Consider the following 16,812-nt stretch of genomic DNA (forward strand, 5'->3'; position numbering starts at 1 on the left):
AGTGTAGATTGACAAATTCACTGCCTGATCAGGCAGATATGAGCACCAGAAATGAGAGGGGGCATTCAGCCCAGCATCTGCAGGAATCCCCTCTTATCCCACTCGTGCCATTAGAGTGCCTTCATTAGGCTGTCAAATAGCACCCTCAGATGGCTCTACTTCATAAATCTCTTAATCAGATTTTTTTTCTTTCCTTTTTAAAATCAGGATCCTTTTTAAAATACATCCCTACTGCAATGCTGTCAATTCCTAGTGCTTCTGACTGCAGAGAAAAGCCCAAGGAGATGAATAAGCCTAATACAAGGTTCCAAAAAAGGAAGCAGATGAAAACACTCAAAAGGTATTGTATCAATATAATTTCTGATTATACAAAAGATTACTTCAAGATTTATTGAATCTAACTTTTTTAACATGTAATATTGTAATATGGCCTTGAATGCTTGTAGCAGTTTTCTATACATTTTATAATACTGAGATTTTTTTCAATTTTACTAGGAACCAGAGCATTTGGCAATGAACCAGTGAGCCATGCAATTAACTTTGAGCTTCTGTGTTGATACACAGTTTATTTCACACTATTTCTACAGCTTCAGTTTTCAATATATCATAAATTCATGCATCTGTAGCATTTCCTCACACTCTAAGTACTTAACCACTTTCATGGAAGTTAACAGCTGAAATCAGATGCTTTAATGATTGCAGAAAAAGGAGAGTTCATGTTTCTGACACTGAGGAGAGCGTAAAATAACCCAATATGGCAATTTCCCATCTAAATGTTGAGGTCTGGATTTCTGAGTTAAACCCCATGGACAAAATGGATCTGCTCAAACATCTCAAGAAATTATTTCAAACTGTTTGACACTGTGGCAAACTTTGGTAGTCAGGTTTACAATTTGAACAATTTCTTCATAAGGATTCATATTTTTAATAAAAGAAAACAGTAAATAGATCAAAATTATTTGGTTTGTGGGTTTTTTTTTTCTTGTTTGCTCTCTGTTTATGATGAAGACGAAAGGACACGTCTAATATGAAGGAACAGGACCAGAGGAAAATCAGAACTAGCAGGGAGCAAAAAAAGTGATGAAAGGAAGTGAAACTGACGTAAGTGAGGTAAATAAGAGGATTAGAGGAAGCAGGTGAGCAATATCTCAGGGATGAAGCTTTGGAGGAAGGGGAAAGTGCTTTGGAGGAGATAGGACACAGAGAAAATCAAAGGTGGGGGAAAGGCTTGGGTTTGTCGTTTTCATCTTCAGGGAAACAAGGACACAGCAGGACTTTTACACCTGTTCAAAGGAACTAAATGTTACTGTCTATGAAAATGACAAATTCTAATCTGAGAATGTTTTTTATTCCTTTTGCATACAGCGTGGCTTGTAACTTCCCTACTATTAAATTAATTTTATGTGGGTGCTAACAGCCTTTCTGTGCATTCTTTCATACTGTGCCCAACAGATGGAAAATCAAGCCTGATAACATTATAGGAATTCCCCCAAAAAGATTAAGGGAAGTGGTTGCTTCTATAACCTTCACTTTCATTTTCAGACCCATAGAAGATGTATTTCTTCAGAAATACATTTCCACTAGTTGGAAACCGTCTTTTGAAAGACACAACAGATGTTTGTGAAAACATCAAAACATTGATCACAGGTAGAAATATTCTATATTTATCTGGAGACCTCCAAGATTATAATAATAGAAAATTATCTCGGACTAATATGACAAAGTAGCTGGAATATTTATGTCTCAGATGCTAATACAACGTTGATGAGATGGTGTATGATTATTTCAGGATTAAGCACTACAGAAATAATCTCATTCCCAGTGAGTGCTCCTAAATACTCTCAGCAAACCCATTTGTTCCTCTTCCTTGACTGAATCCCATCTCTGTAGAAAGAAATAGCTCCATAAAACTGGGTCAAGCAAACAGTTTAGTCTTTCCTACAGAAACTGTATATGTTACATATATAATACCTTCTTCCTTTGATAACAGTTTTATCCAGTCCATATTAGGCTGAAACATGATGCAGTGTGGGGAAAGTGAAAGCACCAAAACCAAAAAACTAACAAAAAGGAAAAACCAGATCCTAATGGATAACTTCAGGAATAAAAAGTAAAGTGCTAGCGGAGGAAAATATAAGCTTTAAAAAGTTATTAATTTTTTTTCTCCCAAAATATACCCTTTTGTAACAAGAAGTTTTTATTTCACAGCTCAAAAAACATGAATACTGTAAAATGTGACTTACAAAACTCCTATATTCTTGTCTGTTCACCACTGAATGTGATCCAGACACTATTTTAAGAAAAAACTGAGAGGGTCTGTATTTGCACACAATGTGTGCTGATGTGAAGAGAAGTAACTCTTCTCACATTTCCACAGTTCCCTGTTACAGCAAAAAAACTGTTTATTAACACCATTGCTATAAAAAAAAAAACCAAAATCAAAAAAAAAAAAAAACAAAAATCAACAACAAAAAAAAACAAGGTAAAATCTTACCCTCACTATCTTCACTAACAGAAGATAGCTGTTAAATTAACATAAGATTCTGAATTGCTATTAGTATTACATTTATTATTTATTATATCATTATTACTTTGTGCACAAAATAACTGCAGATAAACACGTGCTTCTTGAATCTGGTGTGCTTGAAGCAATTACTGGAAGTATCTCTACTTTGTATTTTCTCTTAACACAGTTCTTTTCTGGAGTTTTCCAAGACAGTGCACAACTCATCTGACAAGGTCACGTTTTGTACTTGCAGGTACAATAGCTGCAAACAGGTACAATAGCTGCAAACAATTATGATGCCTGCATTAATTGCAGTGCTGCATTTTGGCCTTATGCTGCACAGTGGGATGAGACACATTCTTTTCTCCCTTCTGGTAATCAGGAAAAAAAAAATGAAATTAATAGCTGCGATCCTTGACTGTATTACCCTAAGAAAAAGTTGTAATTGCAGCCTGTCCATTTTATTCAGAAATAGAAGGTGAAATACTTTAAATATTGATACCACAGTGACCTCAACATCTTCCAGGAGAGGAAATGCATCCAGCTATGCAAGAAAGCAAAGCAAACTGCTCTGATATGAATGCTCCAGCACTTCTGCCATCTTACCACAAAGATCTATGGCAGGTGTTCAGTCAGGAACTCCCTGGAAGACCACCTAACTCTCTGAGAGTTCTCATTGTCCTTGCAAAACTGAGACTAGCTCAATAAAATAAATAAAATTGATGTATATTATTACTAATTTTGATTATGACCACTTTTAAATGTTCCTCAAGTTGTGTTGCAAGATTACATTGGCAGTGCTGAACACTAGGCAGTTAAAATTGTAATGGAGTGAGTGAATTAAAATAATGAGACCAAAGCAACTGCCAGAATTATTAAAAGGTTATATATCTAAATATAGCTTGTCCTGAAGATACTTCCAACCAGTGCACCTGTCGAACTAAATCGATAAAACTGGCTAGAATCAAAGCCAGGTGTTTTTGTCAGGACAGGTAAAAAGAAAACATTAAAAAGCTGTTGTCACACCCAGCTTGCAAAGTCTTTATCTGAGCAAAAACATTTGCTCAGAATTAAAACATCCTTTCCTGTTTCCACAAATTTTCTGTGTTGGGCTATTCCACACAAACCTGAATGAGGTGACCTTTCATCAGAATAACCCAGCAGTCAGAGATGGCACGCAGGGCCAAACATGTTCAGTGGCCACGCAGGCTAATACCATGCATTTGTTTCCTATGGGTGTTCTACAAGATGCCTTTCTACTTTAGTCACACAGAATAAATATTGTTTAGGAATTCTGGTTACTTGGAAGGAGAGTTCTGGGAACTGAATTTGAAGTGTGGATGCAGAGAAATAATGCAGCACTACAAAAGGAATTTGTCAAGCAGACGACTAAAAACCCTCAGGTGGCAGATTCTGCATCAGTATATTCAGTGAAGAGCTAAAATTATGCTACTGCTGCTTAAAAGAATTTATGCAGGCAATGAATTCTGTGGACTGGGAAGTGTTTCATCTTTAAGTCATGCTTAAATAACAGGGCTAAGATTCAAAAATATGACCATGAATGATATTTGTCACTTGCAGTCACCTAATTAAGAACTACATCCGTTCATCCTCAGTGCCCGTGTAATAGCATAATTATTGTATTTGGTGTAAGCAAACCCCACACATTTTTAAAGGATTGTTCAAATGCAGCTTAGGTGCATCTCTCCATGTGACATGGCTAACCAAGAGCACTGCTGTAGCAGGGCTTCACTTTTGTAGGAGTAAACCACATTTCACTGATAACGAGCTGTGTGTTCACATTTCATTGCATGAAAGCAGTGAGACAGTTGAGACTGTGGAATCAGTATGTTCAGGCAGAGCAAAAGATAACATAAGCCCAGTCGTTACAGCTGCAAGCTCCTACTGAAATTAAAAGGAAACAAATCCTCTGCTGTAACCCTTTCCCCCCTACCAGATGTACAGGTCTCTATGAAAAACCTGCTGCTTCTAAACCTTCTCTGCTTCTCTGCACCTTGTTTGCTACAAGCACATTCCATTTTCTGTTGAAACAGCCAAAATGGAAGAAAAGCTTAGCTCTCACATCAGCTTTAATAGAAGGTCACAGATGAAAGCAGTGCTGCCACTACGAGGAAGCAGACAAATAAGGCTCTCTAAACTGGTTCTCAAAATCACATCTCTTTTTCCAAGCCCATGTACACCCTGCAACTGTGCTCACCAGAGATTAACAGATGCTTTTATAACTTTCTGCGTAAGAGAAAAGGTTTCAAGGAGCACAATATTACAGCGGTTAGTTTTTCTAAACCAAACTCCTACAATCACAAACAAGAGAGGGGAAAGATAGATACTGAAAGGTACAAGTGGAGATTGTCTGTAAACCTTTACAGAAGACAGTGGGCAGATGGTAGGGATTTGCAGTGACACAGCTGTTTTTAAAAATAAAGAGCTGGAAGAGGAGAGGCATGATTACACATACATTTCTAAGCCTGTACACACAAGAATAAAAATTAGGCTAGCAGTGGGAAATTGAAGTTTGTATATTATTTTACCGTCCAAATTGACATTTAGAAACTTTTAAAAATAATCTGCAGCACCTTCAAGCTTTTTTTTCCAATCATTAGTTTTCTAAATAACTATGAAGCAAAGCTGAAAACAGAAACATTAACCTACAATGAGTTACTAAAAAGACAATCATAGAATCTTAGGAATGTCAAAATTATTTTCAGTACCTCAAATTAGCACAGTTTTTCTCTAAGCTTTACAATGTAAAAAGACAACTCTATGAAATCATTAATTGAACATAAATTATGTCACCTGTTTGAACTTCCTATGAAAAGATTTGATTTTTACTGCTCTATTTTTTTTTTCAGAGGTTACTAGTAGAATGCATAGATAAGTAATTCAAGAAAGAGTAAGATGTATGGGGATTATTGTATATTCAACAGCATGGGAGGTGAGGCAGAAAAACGTCCAAATTCAATAGGGTCAAGGACTGGATATGAATTTAGTAAAACCAGTAATTTTTATTTAAAAACTTCAGAGACCTTTCATTCTTTTTTAATGCACATTCTTATGTATGTTCCCCACAGCCATAGAGAAGGCTTATGTTAGACAAACAGTAAAGGGTTTTTAATGCACATTGTTAAAGTCTGCCTTCTCCAGAGAATCCAATGAAGCTGTTTCTTCACATCTTTGTTTACAAAATTAACTATTCCAGATAACATATTCCTAGATCCAAGAAATTTTATATCAACAAGAGACATGCCATTGACACCAAAACAGTAATATTTTGATCTTTCTTCGTGGAGTCAGTTTTTTCACACTACATCAGTTCACTTCCTTCCCTGTATTAGAAATTACTTGCCAGTGTAAACATACTTCTTTACATTTACTATATAAAAGCCATCTAAATTCCTGAACACACGAGCTGGGATCCAACAAAAGAAAAAGGTTATCTAGAACCAGCCCACTAAAAATTTCTTTATATCCATCTCCAGAGCCACTGGTGCTGGCTTTTGGTACTGTTAGATATTGAACTGAATGGGCAGCAGATGAAACCTGTTACAAAAAAATCCAGGTATTCCACAGCATCTGGGCTGCTCCTAGTCCAAAGACAGTAAAGTGATTAGCATAGATGCTGTCTAGTACACAAACAAACTCAACAACTGAAGACATTTAAATTAATTTTATTTATACCAGGTTTTCAAAATCAGAAATATTTCAAAGAAGTTCAATAGACAGGTGCTACATTGATGATCTTTGATCCACCATTAGTGCCGTGTTTTCACTCTACAACCATTAACTTGCCACCACAAACTAAAGGGGACTTACAGAAGTTTATAAAAAATAGGCAGACATGAAAATTTGGTTTATACTGGAATTGGCATAAGAGAGTAAAGCTTATTATCAAATTGTGGCAATTGCTGTATTCCATCACTTGTTTTGAGGGAATAGAAGAGAAGGAAAAGTCTTCCACTTAGCAAAACACTTTGGGTTTAACGGAGCATACTCAAACTCCCCTTCATGATCTGACTAGGAGTGATTTTTACACTCAAGTCCATATAAATTTAAGCTTTGCACGTCTAAACATCGCCACAAGCATAAACCTCACTTACACACTCTAGTCTTGGATTGATTTCCCTTTTCAGAGAAATCAAACCCATCTATCTATACCTCTTCCAGGATTTACCAAATCAAACAAAACTGCTGACTTTGAATTTTTTTAGAAAAAAATGCCATCTCTGCACAAGCTACTCTCATGAAAAATTTATTTAACATTTCTTTATCAATAAAATAACTGAGGCCAAGATATCCAAAAGTCACGTCTACACAGATACACAGAAGATACTCAACTTGAGAGGATTTTCCTCCACTTCTTGATCACAATGAGGCCCTCACCATTTTGCATAATGACAGAAAACAACAGCTGACAAACCATTTTGGAACAGATGCCAGCTGTCTCTCATTTGTTTTATAATTCAAACAGTAACAGTTCTGTAGCACTTTATTGGTTTTTGTTTTTTTGTTTTTGTTTTTTTTTAAAAGCAAGCCATCTGAATTGGACCTCACATCAGTCAGTCAGTCATTCATTTCAAGAACAAACTGAAGGCTTGATCCTTTCGGATCCAAAACTTTAATTTGGTAGGAATCTTACATAAAGACAGTTTGTGCTTCAATTTCATAGCGAGTCAGACTGAGTGAATATACACCTAAGCTAGTTTTAAAAAAAAAAGGAAAAAAAAAAAGGAACCCATAATACTCAACTAAGAAGCCACAGATATTTTTCTGGACTGCAGCAGAGACAAACAATAAATTTAAACACGGTACTCCTTAAAAAAGGTTTACTGCCTAAAATGAAAATTCAAATGGTTTATTAAAATTTAACATTTTCCATTTTGGCTTTTTCTAAAGAAACAATTTATTCCTTGTGAAAATTCAGTTAAAAGATAATTTCTTTTTACTGTACTGAGCTCAAGTTAAACATAAAGCACAAAGATCTTTACATTAAACTGGGCTTTGCATACAATGTGAATGATCAGAAATGGACTATTTTGAGGAATAAAAAGTTGTGGGTTTTTTTTCATCTAGACAACATGCATACCATCAGTTATTTCGCAATCTTAAAAGGTACCTGAAAGGAGAGTTTTGTAGAACAAAACCAAGACTCGTTAATACACTTAGTAAGTCAGTGGTCATCATGCCTTTTTACTTAAATTCTAGTAAAGTTTAGTCTACATAGAACAGCAAACACAATGAAGTGTGCAAGTCATAGGGATAGCCAGAAGCCTGAAATAAAGTCTTAAAGTTCTACAGGACAAGAGAGCCTAAACACAGTACCACTAGGTTACTTAAACTATTGGGGGAAAAAAAAAAGACAGGAAGTATTTGGATTATTATCTGCTTCCTTGTTGAAAAAGGGCTATGGACTGAACATAAAGAGCCTGCATTTAAAAGCTCCACAGTTCTACTCTACCAACTTTTTAAAATAAGGTAATGATAAAAGAGCATTCCTTCTAGCAGCATGTACAGTTCAGCTGCCAGTGGCTGCCTAACAGCGCTCCTTTATGCATACCAGGAGAATCATGTCCAGTTTTGCCATTTGTGGATAACGATGACAAGATACAAAAGCATGTGTTTGCCATAAATAGCTCTGGCTAACGGAGGATTGCTCACACAGAGCAGATCAAATTCTCTATAAGGAGAGCATTATTTGGCTCCCGGCCAAAACACGTCCCCTATGCAAGCCTCAGTAGTGGCAAACACTTTCCAGTTCTATTTACATAGAAACTAACAAGTAGAACAGTTCATTTAGGCTAATTCTTGTACTGAGTCGGTCTAACTGTAACACTCAAGAAACAAAAATTATTTCCCCGCTTCATACTCTGCATGTAACTGTTATTACACATCATCTTACCCAGAAACACAGCAAGCTGTAAAAACTCGTGCAAGGTTTTACTCTGCCATGTAGAACTTTAAGAACATTCAGGTACAAAACACACTGCGTGGTTAATTACTTTGTATTTTTAAGTTTCTGACACAAGTGTTTCATGGAACTAATGGTCTCCAGTAGTGGTAGCTTCTTTACTTTATGGTAAACTAGGAGCAGGTCCTTTATTCAATGGCCAGAACAGAACCACAAAGTATTGTAAAGCAGTGCCTAAATCAGTATTAAAAACTTGCATTATTCAAGATGAGATTAATGATTGTTTACCTTTACAATACTTTCCACAGAAGTTATTTGAAATATGCTTAAACACTTAAAAACTATATTTTCCAATGAAAACAAGGCAACGTTCTGTAATAAGCCACAAGTTTTATTGCAACGTGGCCAGTTTTTGATCTCAAAGAACAAGGTTCCATTTAAGGCTCTTTTTAATACAGAAATTGCCACCATGACTGATGTTTTACAAAACTTTAGTGTTTCAAGACTCACATGGTAAACAGATAACTTCTACTCCTGTTCAGTAGTGTACATTCAATGGAAAACGAAAGGCATCGTAACAGCTACTTCATTTATAAAGATATGCATGTAACAGGAATGAAACTGAGGTACTACAATAATTTGATGACACAGTTACAGCAACTTAATTGGCATTCCTTGGGGGGCGGGGGGCAGGTCAAACATATTACAAAAAAGTGCTTTAAATGCATAGTGTTGTGTGCTGCCATGTCACAAAAATAGGCTTGTCAAGGCAGGTGAGGTGTATGAATGCACAAGAGCCTCATGGAACTGCAATCAAGTGCAACTGTAAGTAATACTGTAGAGAGTCTACCATCCGACCAGTGGACAATACTTTCAAGGCATTCGATTAGCTTACCCTTTGCTGTCTGCTAGACTATTTACATTAACTATCACATTCATTGAACATGTTGCAAGGAATGCCTGCAACGTCAGTTTTGGCCAAGTGTATGACGTGAAAGCATTCCTTGAATCCTACATAAAACTACCAGGATTAAACAGTCTAATGGCAATCACTGGTAGACTGCTTAACAATGACATCTCCTTCAGGGCAGTGGGGAAGGGACTTATTTTTTTGAGGAGGAGAGGGGATGGGGAGACTAATACTATTCCAATTGAACGAGCTGCAGAAATGGAAGCTCCTTAGATCCAGATGGCACTTGTCTGTCTTTTTATAAGGGTTTTCCTTCAAGTGAAACTACCACGTTGCCTCCCAATTTCTCTCCAAGTGTTGAACGGTCCTTAATATCATCCAAACCATTTACTTGCCACTCATGTTTAATACCTGAAAGACAGATGGACAACAACGTACTTGTGAGAACCTCAACATCTAAATGGCACAGTGGTTAAGGAGAAAAACATTTTTAGGTCCATACCTGTAAATTTCTTTTTAATGGCATCTTTAGAGCTTGCGTAGATCATCTTGCTTTTTAAAGGTGCACTTTCAGGAGCCCTTTAAAGAAAAAAGCCAACAACAAAACAGTTACTAAGTCATCCAGTGGTAGCTCCAGAATATTCAATTTTGACAGCAAGCTTTGCTTTCACACACCAGAATATAAATACCAGGTCTTCTTTCTTAGATTCCTTTGTCTCGTATGTGGCATCATACAAAGCGTATCGGCAATCATTCAAAGGTAGCAACTTCACAAAGGCTGTATAGGGGTCCTCCACAGTATCACCAATGTCACCAACCAGTATCTGCTTTGCCTCCTCTACGATTATTTGTTTTTTGTCATCACTTAAGCAGAAGAGAACAGCTTTCTTTCTTTTTTTAATCTCTTCTGGGGTTGAAGATTTCCTTACTTTCATGTCATTAAAAACCTTTATGACTTCATCATTCACTGTTACTCCAGAAGCCTGTAAAATGAGATCAAAGGAATAATTTAAACAGCAAAAATTAACACTCACTAGAAGATGATAGCCCACAGTGCTAGATAAAGAAGTCTGCCTGCCCCCGTAAGAATAAAAATACTATACTCAACCTGAACACACTATGAATTTAGTAATATTTGTAGGACTGGAGCAGAGGATATACAGGAGGCGTGAATTCAGTAGTTTCTTGTTGTAGATCTCAGCATTTTCAGCTGCAATTCTGGACAGCAGTTTCATACAACCAGTCACACAACTGTACTACTCAAACAGTTTTCCTCTACCTTATCATGCATTTGGCTTATTTGGGGGGAGGGGAAGAGGGAGTGATGAGGGGGTAGGCACTGAACATAGGAGAGGAGTTTGTAATTTTCGGTTGGGATAGGAGGGGGTGGGGTTTTGGTGGGTAGATTTTTGTTGGCTTTTTTTCTTTTAGTAGAGCAAACACTACAGCAGCGGCTCACATCCAGCGCTGTCATGACTCTCATTTTGTTGAGTGAGGTAAGGCTCCACAAGCAGCAGAAATGTTTTCTGCATTGTGTCAGCTTCAACACCGCGCCTTAAGAACTCCCGAATTTTACTTCAAACTGCTGCGGGAGTATTGTTTGACTGCTCTTCGTTCATATAAAAACACCGATTACAACTGTACAGCTCCCCATAAGTTCGCAAGCCGCTCAGAACAAGAGCCTAAACCAGCAAGGAAACAAAACACCGGCAGGGCAAACGGGGAGCTCCAGGCAAAATGAAAATAATTTAGCAAACCCCGCTGCGAGTGAGCAAGCGAGCTCAGCCCATCTGCAGCGCCCTTGCTCTCGGTGCAGCAATTACATCTGCCGAGGCAGGCGCTGCCAGCGCAGGCTGCCCGGGAGGGAAGGCAGGTGCGCGGCTCGCAGGGAGCCGCCGGCTTTGTCCCCGGGGGCGCCGCGGGCCCCTCTCCCCTCTTTGTTCGCGGGGACGGAGGGAACCCCGCCGCCCCGGGCCCTCCGTGCCTGCGCTCCGACACCCCGCCCCGGTCCCAGCGCTCCCACACGGCCGCTCCTCGGGCCTGGGCACCAGGCGGCCGCGGCGGCGGCTCCTCGGGCGGAGTGCGGGACCCTTCTCTCCGCGCCCACCGCCCCTCACCGCACCGCCGGGTACTCGCACGCCCGGGCGGTGCCGCAGGGAGCGCTGCGCCGCCCGCCCGGTCCAGGCCCCGGCCTCGGCCCCGGCCCCGGCCCCAGCCCCAGCCCCGCCGCCCGCAGCTGCCCCGCGGCCGCTCCCGCGTCCCCTTCCCCCCGCACCCGGCTAAAATTAGACTAAAATGGCCGCCGGAGGCCGCGCCGGGCCGGGCCTGCTCTGCTCAGCCTCGCTCGGCTCCGCCGGGCCGCGCCAGCGCCCGCACCGCCCTCCCCGCCCGTCCGTGCCGCGCCGCCCTTACCATGGCGCCGGGTCCCGGGGCGGCGGCGGCTGCCTGCGGTGCGGGGCTGCTGCACGCAGAGAGCGCTGCGCTGCGCTGGGGGCGAGGCGGGCGGGGACTCGGCCGGGCGGGGGATGAGCCGCAGCGGCCGGGGAGGGCCGGTCACATGGGCCGCGCCGCCACCACGTGCCATCGCCGGCCGCGCTGGGCCGGCCCCCGCGGGGTAGGGCCCGCAGGCGGCGAGGCCCGGTCGCCCGCTCGGCGGAGACAGCGGCAGCGCCGGACTGTGGGTGTCTGCCCCGCAGCCCGGGGCGGCCCCTTCAGCGGTCCCCGGCAGCGGCCGGCTGGCTGCTGAGAGGGCGAGGCGGCCCCTCCGCGGGCTCGGAGCACCAGCGTCGGGCCGGGGCACGATGGCGGCGCGGCTGCTCTGAGCCACCCTGCCCAGCCAGCGCTGCCCGCCCTGCCCCGCACCGCCCGGCGCTGCTCCCCTGGCCCAGGCGTTTTCTGCTGCTCGAAAGGGTCTGCCCCTGTTCGTGGTTCGTGGCCGGGTGCTGCCAGGCTGCCCGCTGACCCCCACCAGGCGGCAGAGGCGGCATTGTGCCGCTCCCGTGTGCCACGCCGCCTACTCCCCGCTGGAAGAGGATCTGTGCTGCTGCCCCGGGCTGTGCAGGGAAGGGCCTGGGCACAATAGAACCTGGCACAAAGTGCTCTTTCTGCGGTCTTGGCAGAGATGCTCAGACACTGGGGCGGGACACAGCACGTAGGGCAGAAGGTGCATTAAAAGATGAGAAAATTACTTACAGGAAAACAAGGAAGGACAGCTCTCCCGACAGTGTTTTACTGATCCATGCTTCCAGACAGGGCTTCAGGCACAGGGCAACAAACAGAGCATTTTATCTCTAGCCCATCCAAGTGGACAAGAGTCTGCACCCTGAACTGCTGTGTCAGAAAACCAAGAAATCCTAAACATTGAGGACCTCAAGGAGCTGTACCTGTGAGTCTCCAGCCTGCGTTGTGACCAGCCAGCTCTCTCTCCCCCAAACACTTGAACTGCTAGCAATGTGGTGGTAGAAACCGACAAGCCAGTGTTTGTCAGCAGGTGTGAATGTGTATTAGAATCCTCTATGTGTTTTAGATACATATATATTTGTATATTCTCACTGCATTTTGTGAGGGATGTGTTGACATTTCTTCCGCCCCTCACCTCAAGACACTATGTTTCTAATATCCTTTTTGAGTTACACCCGGCCCTCTGGGTATATCCTGCCCCCTGGATGCAGAATTCAAGACTGATTTGCATCATCAACATTCAAAATTTGATCCATCAGCCTTGAAATTACTAGTCCAGAGCTATATTTACCCCTCAGCTCCTTACAGCCACACATTCAGGACTTCCTGCTGCCACTGAGCTCTGTTCCACTCAAGTCTCTTTTTTTTCCAGACGATGGCCGCTCGGTTACTTTTATTGCCTGTGCAAGTGGCAGCACTGTGGGACTCAGGAAGCAGTACCTTTATTGTGTATTTGGCAAGCAGGTGTAGCTGTGCCCATGTGCAGTACATCCTCTGGTGCTACTGACCACAGCTGCTGCCATGGGTTCAGCAAACTTCTAACATGTGCACAAGAGTGGGAATCTGGTGTGTGAGTGCCCTAATGTCACACCTTGCAGAGCACCCTCAGCCACCCACATGGGGCCTCTGCCCTGCATATCCCAGGCTCCTAAAATGAAAAGTGTGGAGTTACCAGCTCCAGAGTTGCGTGGCTGGATAGGTGCTCCAGGGATGACAACTGCAAAACTGTGCATGACTCATCCTCTGTTTTTAACACCATGGAAACTGAATAATGAATCAGAAGTGCTTGCTACTCCCTTCATCTCACAAGGTGCATACTTGAGGTACCCAGGCACTAAGGGCTGCTGCTGCTGCTGCACATCACTGACTGATACTTTGCAGTCACCAGAGTACAGAAGCAGCACAGGCTGGAGGAGTATTTTCTGACTTTACAGAAATCTCTGACAGAAATGAGTTTGCCAGAATTTGAGAGCAGTTCTTAGAGGTGAAAAACAGGTCACAGGTAAACAGAAAAGGGGCTTCTCATTTTCAAGGAATGAATTTTGAACTCCTGGTGACTGCAGTGATCAGAAAAGGAATTTGTGACAGAGCCCAGTGGTGAACACTGGAGACCACAGAAATGGCCAGTATCCAGCCAAAAGCAGTAATGACCAAGCAAATCTTACTGCTGAAGCACACTCAGGCAAAGCTGGTTCCTCACTTCGGCATCTCACTGCACTCAGGAAGCATCGAGTTTCACTACCCCAATGCCACAAGACCTGCATCCCACCAGGCACCACCGAAATAGCCCAATGATTCAGAGAGCCCAGCAGCAGCAGCACTAAAAGCTTTGTGAATGATACCCTCTGCGGAGCGCATGCCTCTGAGGAAGCCCTCCAAGGCTCCCTTCACCCTCTGTGGATGGAAGCAATGACTCACCGTGAAGCAGGAGGCACTCTTTGTTTGGATTCAGCTCCTGGGTGCTCATTAGTGAGAAATTATTATAATCGACTAAGCTGCCTTATGCACTGGAGCTCTTTGGTATCACAGTCCTTTCCTTTAGTATGCTGTGCATCCTGTTTGCTTTTCTCATCCTCACGGAGCTCAGTGTTACCGCTTGAGCCCCGTTTCCCATGAAGCGAGGCCTCTGCTTGGCCTCCTCAGGCATCCCCTCTCTCACTTGGGCTAGTCCTTGTCTCAGTGATTTTTTAACTTGTTAGCTTGTTTGAGTTAAATCTGACAGATGAACAGAGGCCACAAAAGTAATTAAGATCCTTAATTAAGTAATTAAATTTTATAAAACAGAAGAAAGTGGGGCTACATGTCTATCAGTCCAATTCAGGAACCTGTTGGTTTCTGCTAGGGGACACTGGAGCTCTTACGGTGTAGCCAGATTACCTTCAAGAGGACGAAGCAGAGAGGAAGGAAAAGCAGAGGAACTTGCATAGATGCACACTGAAATAACAGAGAGTCTTAATACCATTCAGTTTAAAAAATCAGCCTGTCAAGGGAGACAAATCCATAGGAAGCTGCATCTGATGAGATCTCTTGCTCAGGACACTTCTTTTTCCGCTATGCTGTCCTGCATACCCCTGCAAAATACCAAGTTTCCCTCTAACAATTCTGTATTTTCAGTGAGAGTGCAAAGAAAGCCAGACAAAGTCTAACTTTTGGCAATGTAAGAGAGTGTTAGAGAAAAGTTGTGAAATGCTGACATTGAATTTTTCTCTCTACTTTCATTGCAGATACATTCCTCAAAACCCCAAAACAAAACAAAGCAAAACAAAACACAAAAAAACCCCAACCAAACCAAACCAAACAAACAAAAAAACCCCACAAGCAAAAAACCAACAGTAAATATATTTGACTCTTAATCTGTGGGTGCTGTCACGATTTTGCTGCAAGTTAGGAAGACTGGCAGTGCCTCCCTGTGAGCTAGCTCAGGAGCCTGAGGCGAGCGGCAGCGCGCATGTGCTCCCGTGAGGCGCGGATCCGCGGCGAGCCGCGTAAGGGCGGCTCCAGACTCCGCTGTCCCTTTTCCACGGGTCACTTGTGCTGTTTAAGCGGCCTCGTGCCCCGGTGCGGTCCCAGAGTCCCTCTGGGCTCCGAGCTCTCTCTGGCCGAGCGGGGCGCTGCCTGCCGAGCAGTCCCTCACGCCCCTTGCGTCACCTTCACCGGGAGCCGCGGCCGCCGTGCCAGGACATTCCGGGTGTGAGTCACGTCCCGGTTGCTCCCGCTGCCGCCGCCTCGCAGCCCCGGCCCGCCAGCTGCTGCCGCAGGGGTGGGAGCGCTGCCCGCCTTCCCGCCGCCTTGCCCGGCCACCGCCCGGGGCTCCCGGAGCCTTCCCCTCCGCGCCTCTGGCTCGGCGAGGGGATGCGCCGGGAGAGGCGGCGATGCCCGCCTGAGCGCTGTATGCTTCGCTTGGTTAAGCAGCCTCTTCCCCTGCCAAGTGGGGAAGGCCCTTTTCAGCCCGTGCAGGGATGCGGCTGAGGAAAAGCTTTCCTTTCTCCTCGTCAGCCATCGGCGTTGCCTGGACGAGCTGACCTGCCGGCCGTATGCCAGAAGGGCAGGAGGAGGCAGAGGGAGCGGCACCAGCGTAAGCCCAGCAGGGATGCTCGAGGAGCAGCAGCCACGTTTGTCGGGGAACGGTGGAATTCCCCCTCTCCCGTCGTGCTGCGAACTCACACGTGTCACTGAATCGCAACGCCGGGCAGCCGCGGGCCTGTCAATGGACGGCAAAAGAGAGGTTTAATTAAAATGTTACGGCTTGCAATGACATCATGTTAGGGATGGTATTTAAACACAGCAAAAAAAGGAAATAAAAATTCGTCCTGTGTGAGAAACATGAAAAGTAATGGCAGAACAGAACAAAAAATTCCTCTACAGTTTAAAATACAGGGAAACTTCGCTCAGCCTTATTAATAAAAACAGAAGACAAAAAAGACCTTTACATAATTAGCACATATTCTACTTTTACAAGGGTTTACATATGTGTAGCACTAGAAGAAATAGCTACTGTTTATCCTGCTAGCCTTTTTAATTCCTGTATGCCCTACAAAAGTGTGTCTTCAACTGTTGCAGTGCCCTTTTGCTATGCACATGCATAAACAGCACTCAGCAATTTTTACAGTTTCCCCATGTCTTACAAAATGAGCAATAGTCCATATGCCGGAGTCTCCAAGTTTCTATCCTCAAGCTTAGGAAGTCAAATTCTGCTGCCTCTTATGCTAGGATTTTAGTAGACTTACCACAGCACAGAAGCAAAGTTTTTGTTTCTTTTTAAAATTAGAAGAGAGATAAAAGTGCAGTTTCTTTTCTTATTCTGTGTTGTGGCTCAACAGTTGGTTCTTTGCTCACAATATTATATTAATTATATTACATATTATATTTAGTATGAAAATATATCTTACACAAAGAAGGAGTAAGGACAGCAGTAGTGTTACTGAAGTGTACATCTACAATTCCCTTAGCAGTGAGTTCATCTTGTTTATGTTTCTGAAAACCTGTTGAGCCACAGAGCAGCAACTCCTCTCA

The 16,812-nt window shown here is 43.2% G+C and overlaps 1 protein-coding gene across 1 annotated transcript; it reads right to left on the minus strand.

The window, feature by feature from the left end:
* Positions 1–8,802: 8,802 nt before the first annotated feature.
* CFL2 (cofilin 2) lies at positions 8,803–11,877 on the minus strand. The gene is made up of 4 exons (XM_041427689.1): positions 11,752–11,877; positions 10,015–10,322; positions 9,842–9,918; positions 8,803–9,750 (listed from the first exon to the last, which is right to left on the minus strand). Exons 1-4 carry the CDS (start codon positions 11,752–11,754, stop codon positions 9,638–9,640), a joined length of 501 nt encoding a protein of 166 aa, XP_041283623.1. The 5' UTR covers positions 11,755–11,877; the 3' UTR covers positions 8,803–9,637.
* Positions 11,878–16,812: the final 4,935 nt, after the last annotated feature.

Source organism: Onychostruthus taczanowskii, unplaced genomic scaffold (genome assembly GCF_017590055.1).
Source record: "Onychostruthus taczanowskii isolate IOZ18803 unplaced genomic scaffold, ASM1759005v1 scaffold1, whole genome shotgun sequence".
In the NCBI taxonomy this organism is placed as follows: domain Eukaryota; kingdom Metazoa; phylum Chordata; class Aves; order Passeriformes; family Passeridae; genus Onychostruthus; species Onychostruthus taczanowskii.

Excerpts from the sequence above, each read along its gene's own strand:
- CFL2 (XM_041427689.1), bottom strand. Across the intron at positions 9,919-10,014 it reads GACCTGGTATTTATATTCTG|GGCTCCTGAAAGTGCACCTT; the intron begins GTGTGTGAAAGC and ends TTTTCTTTAAAG. Across the intron at positions 9,751-9,841 it reads CATTAAAAAGAAATTTACAG|GTATTAAACATGAGTGGCAA; the intron begins GTATGGACCTAA and ends TCTGTCTTTCAG.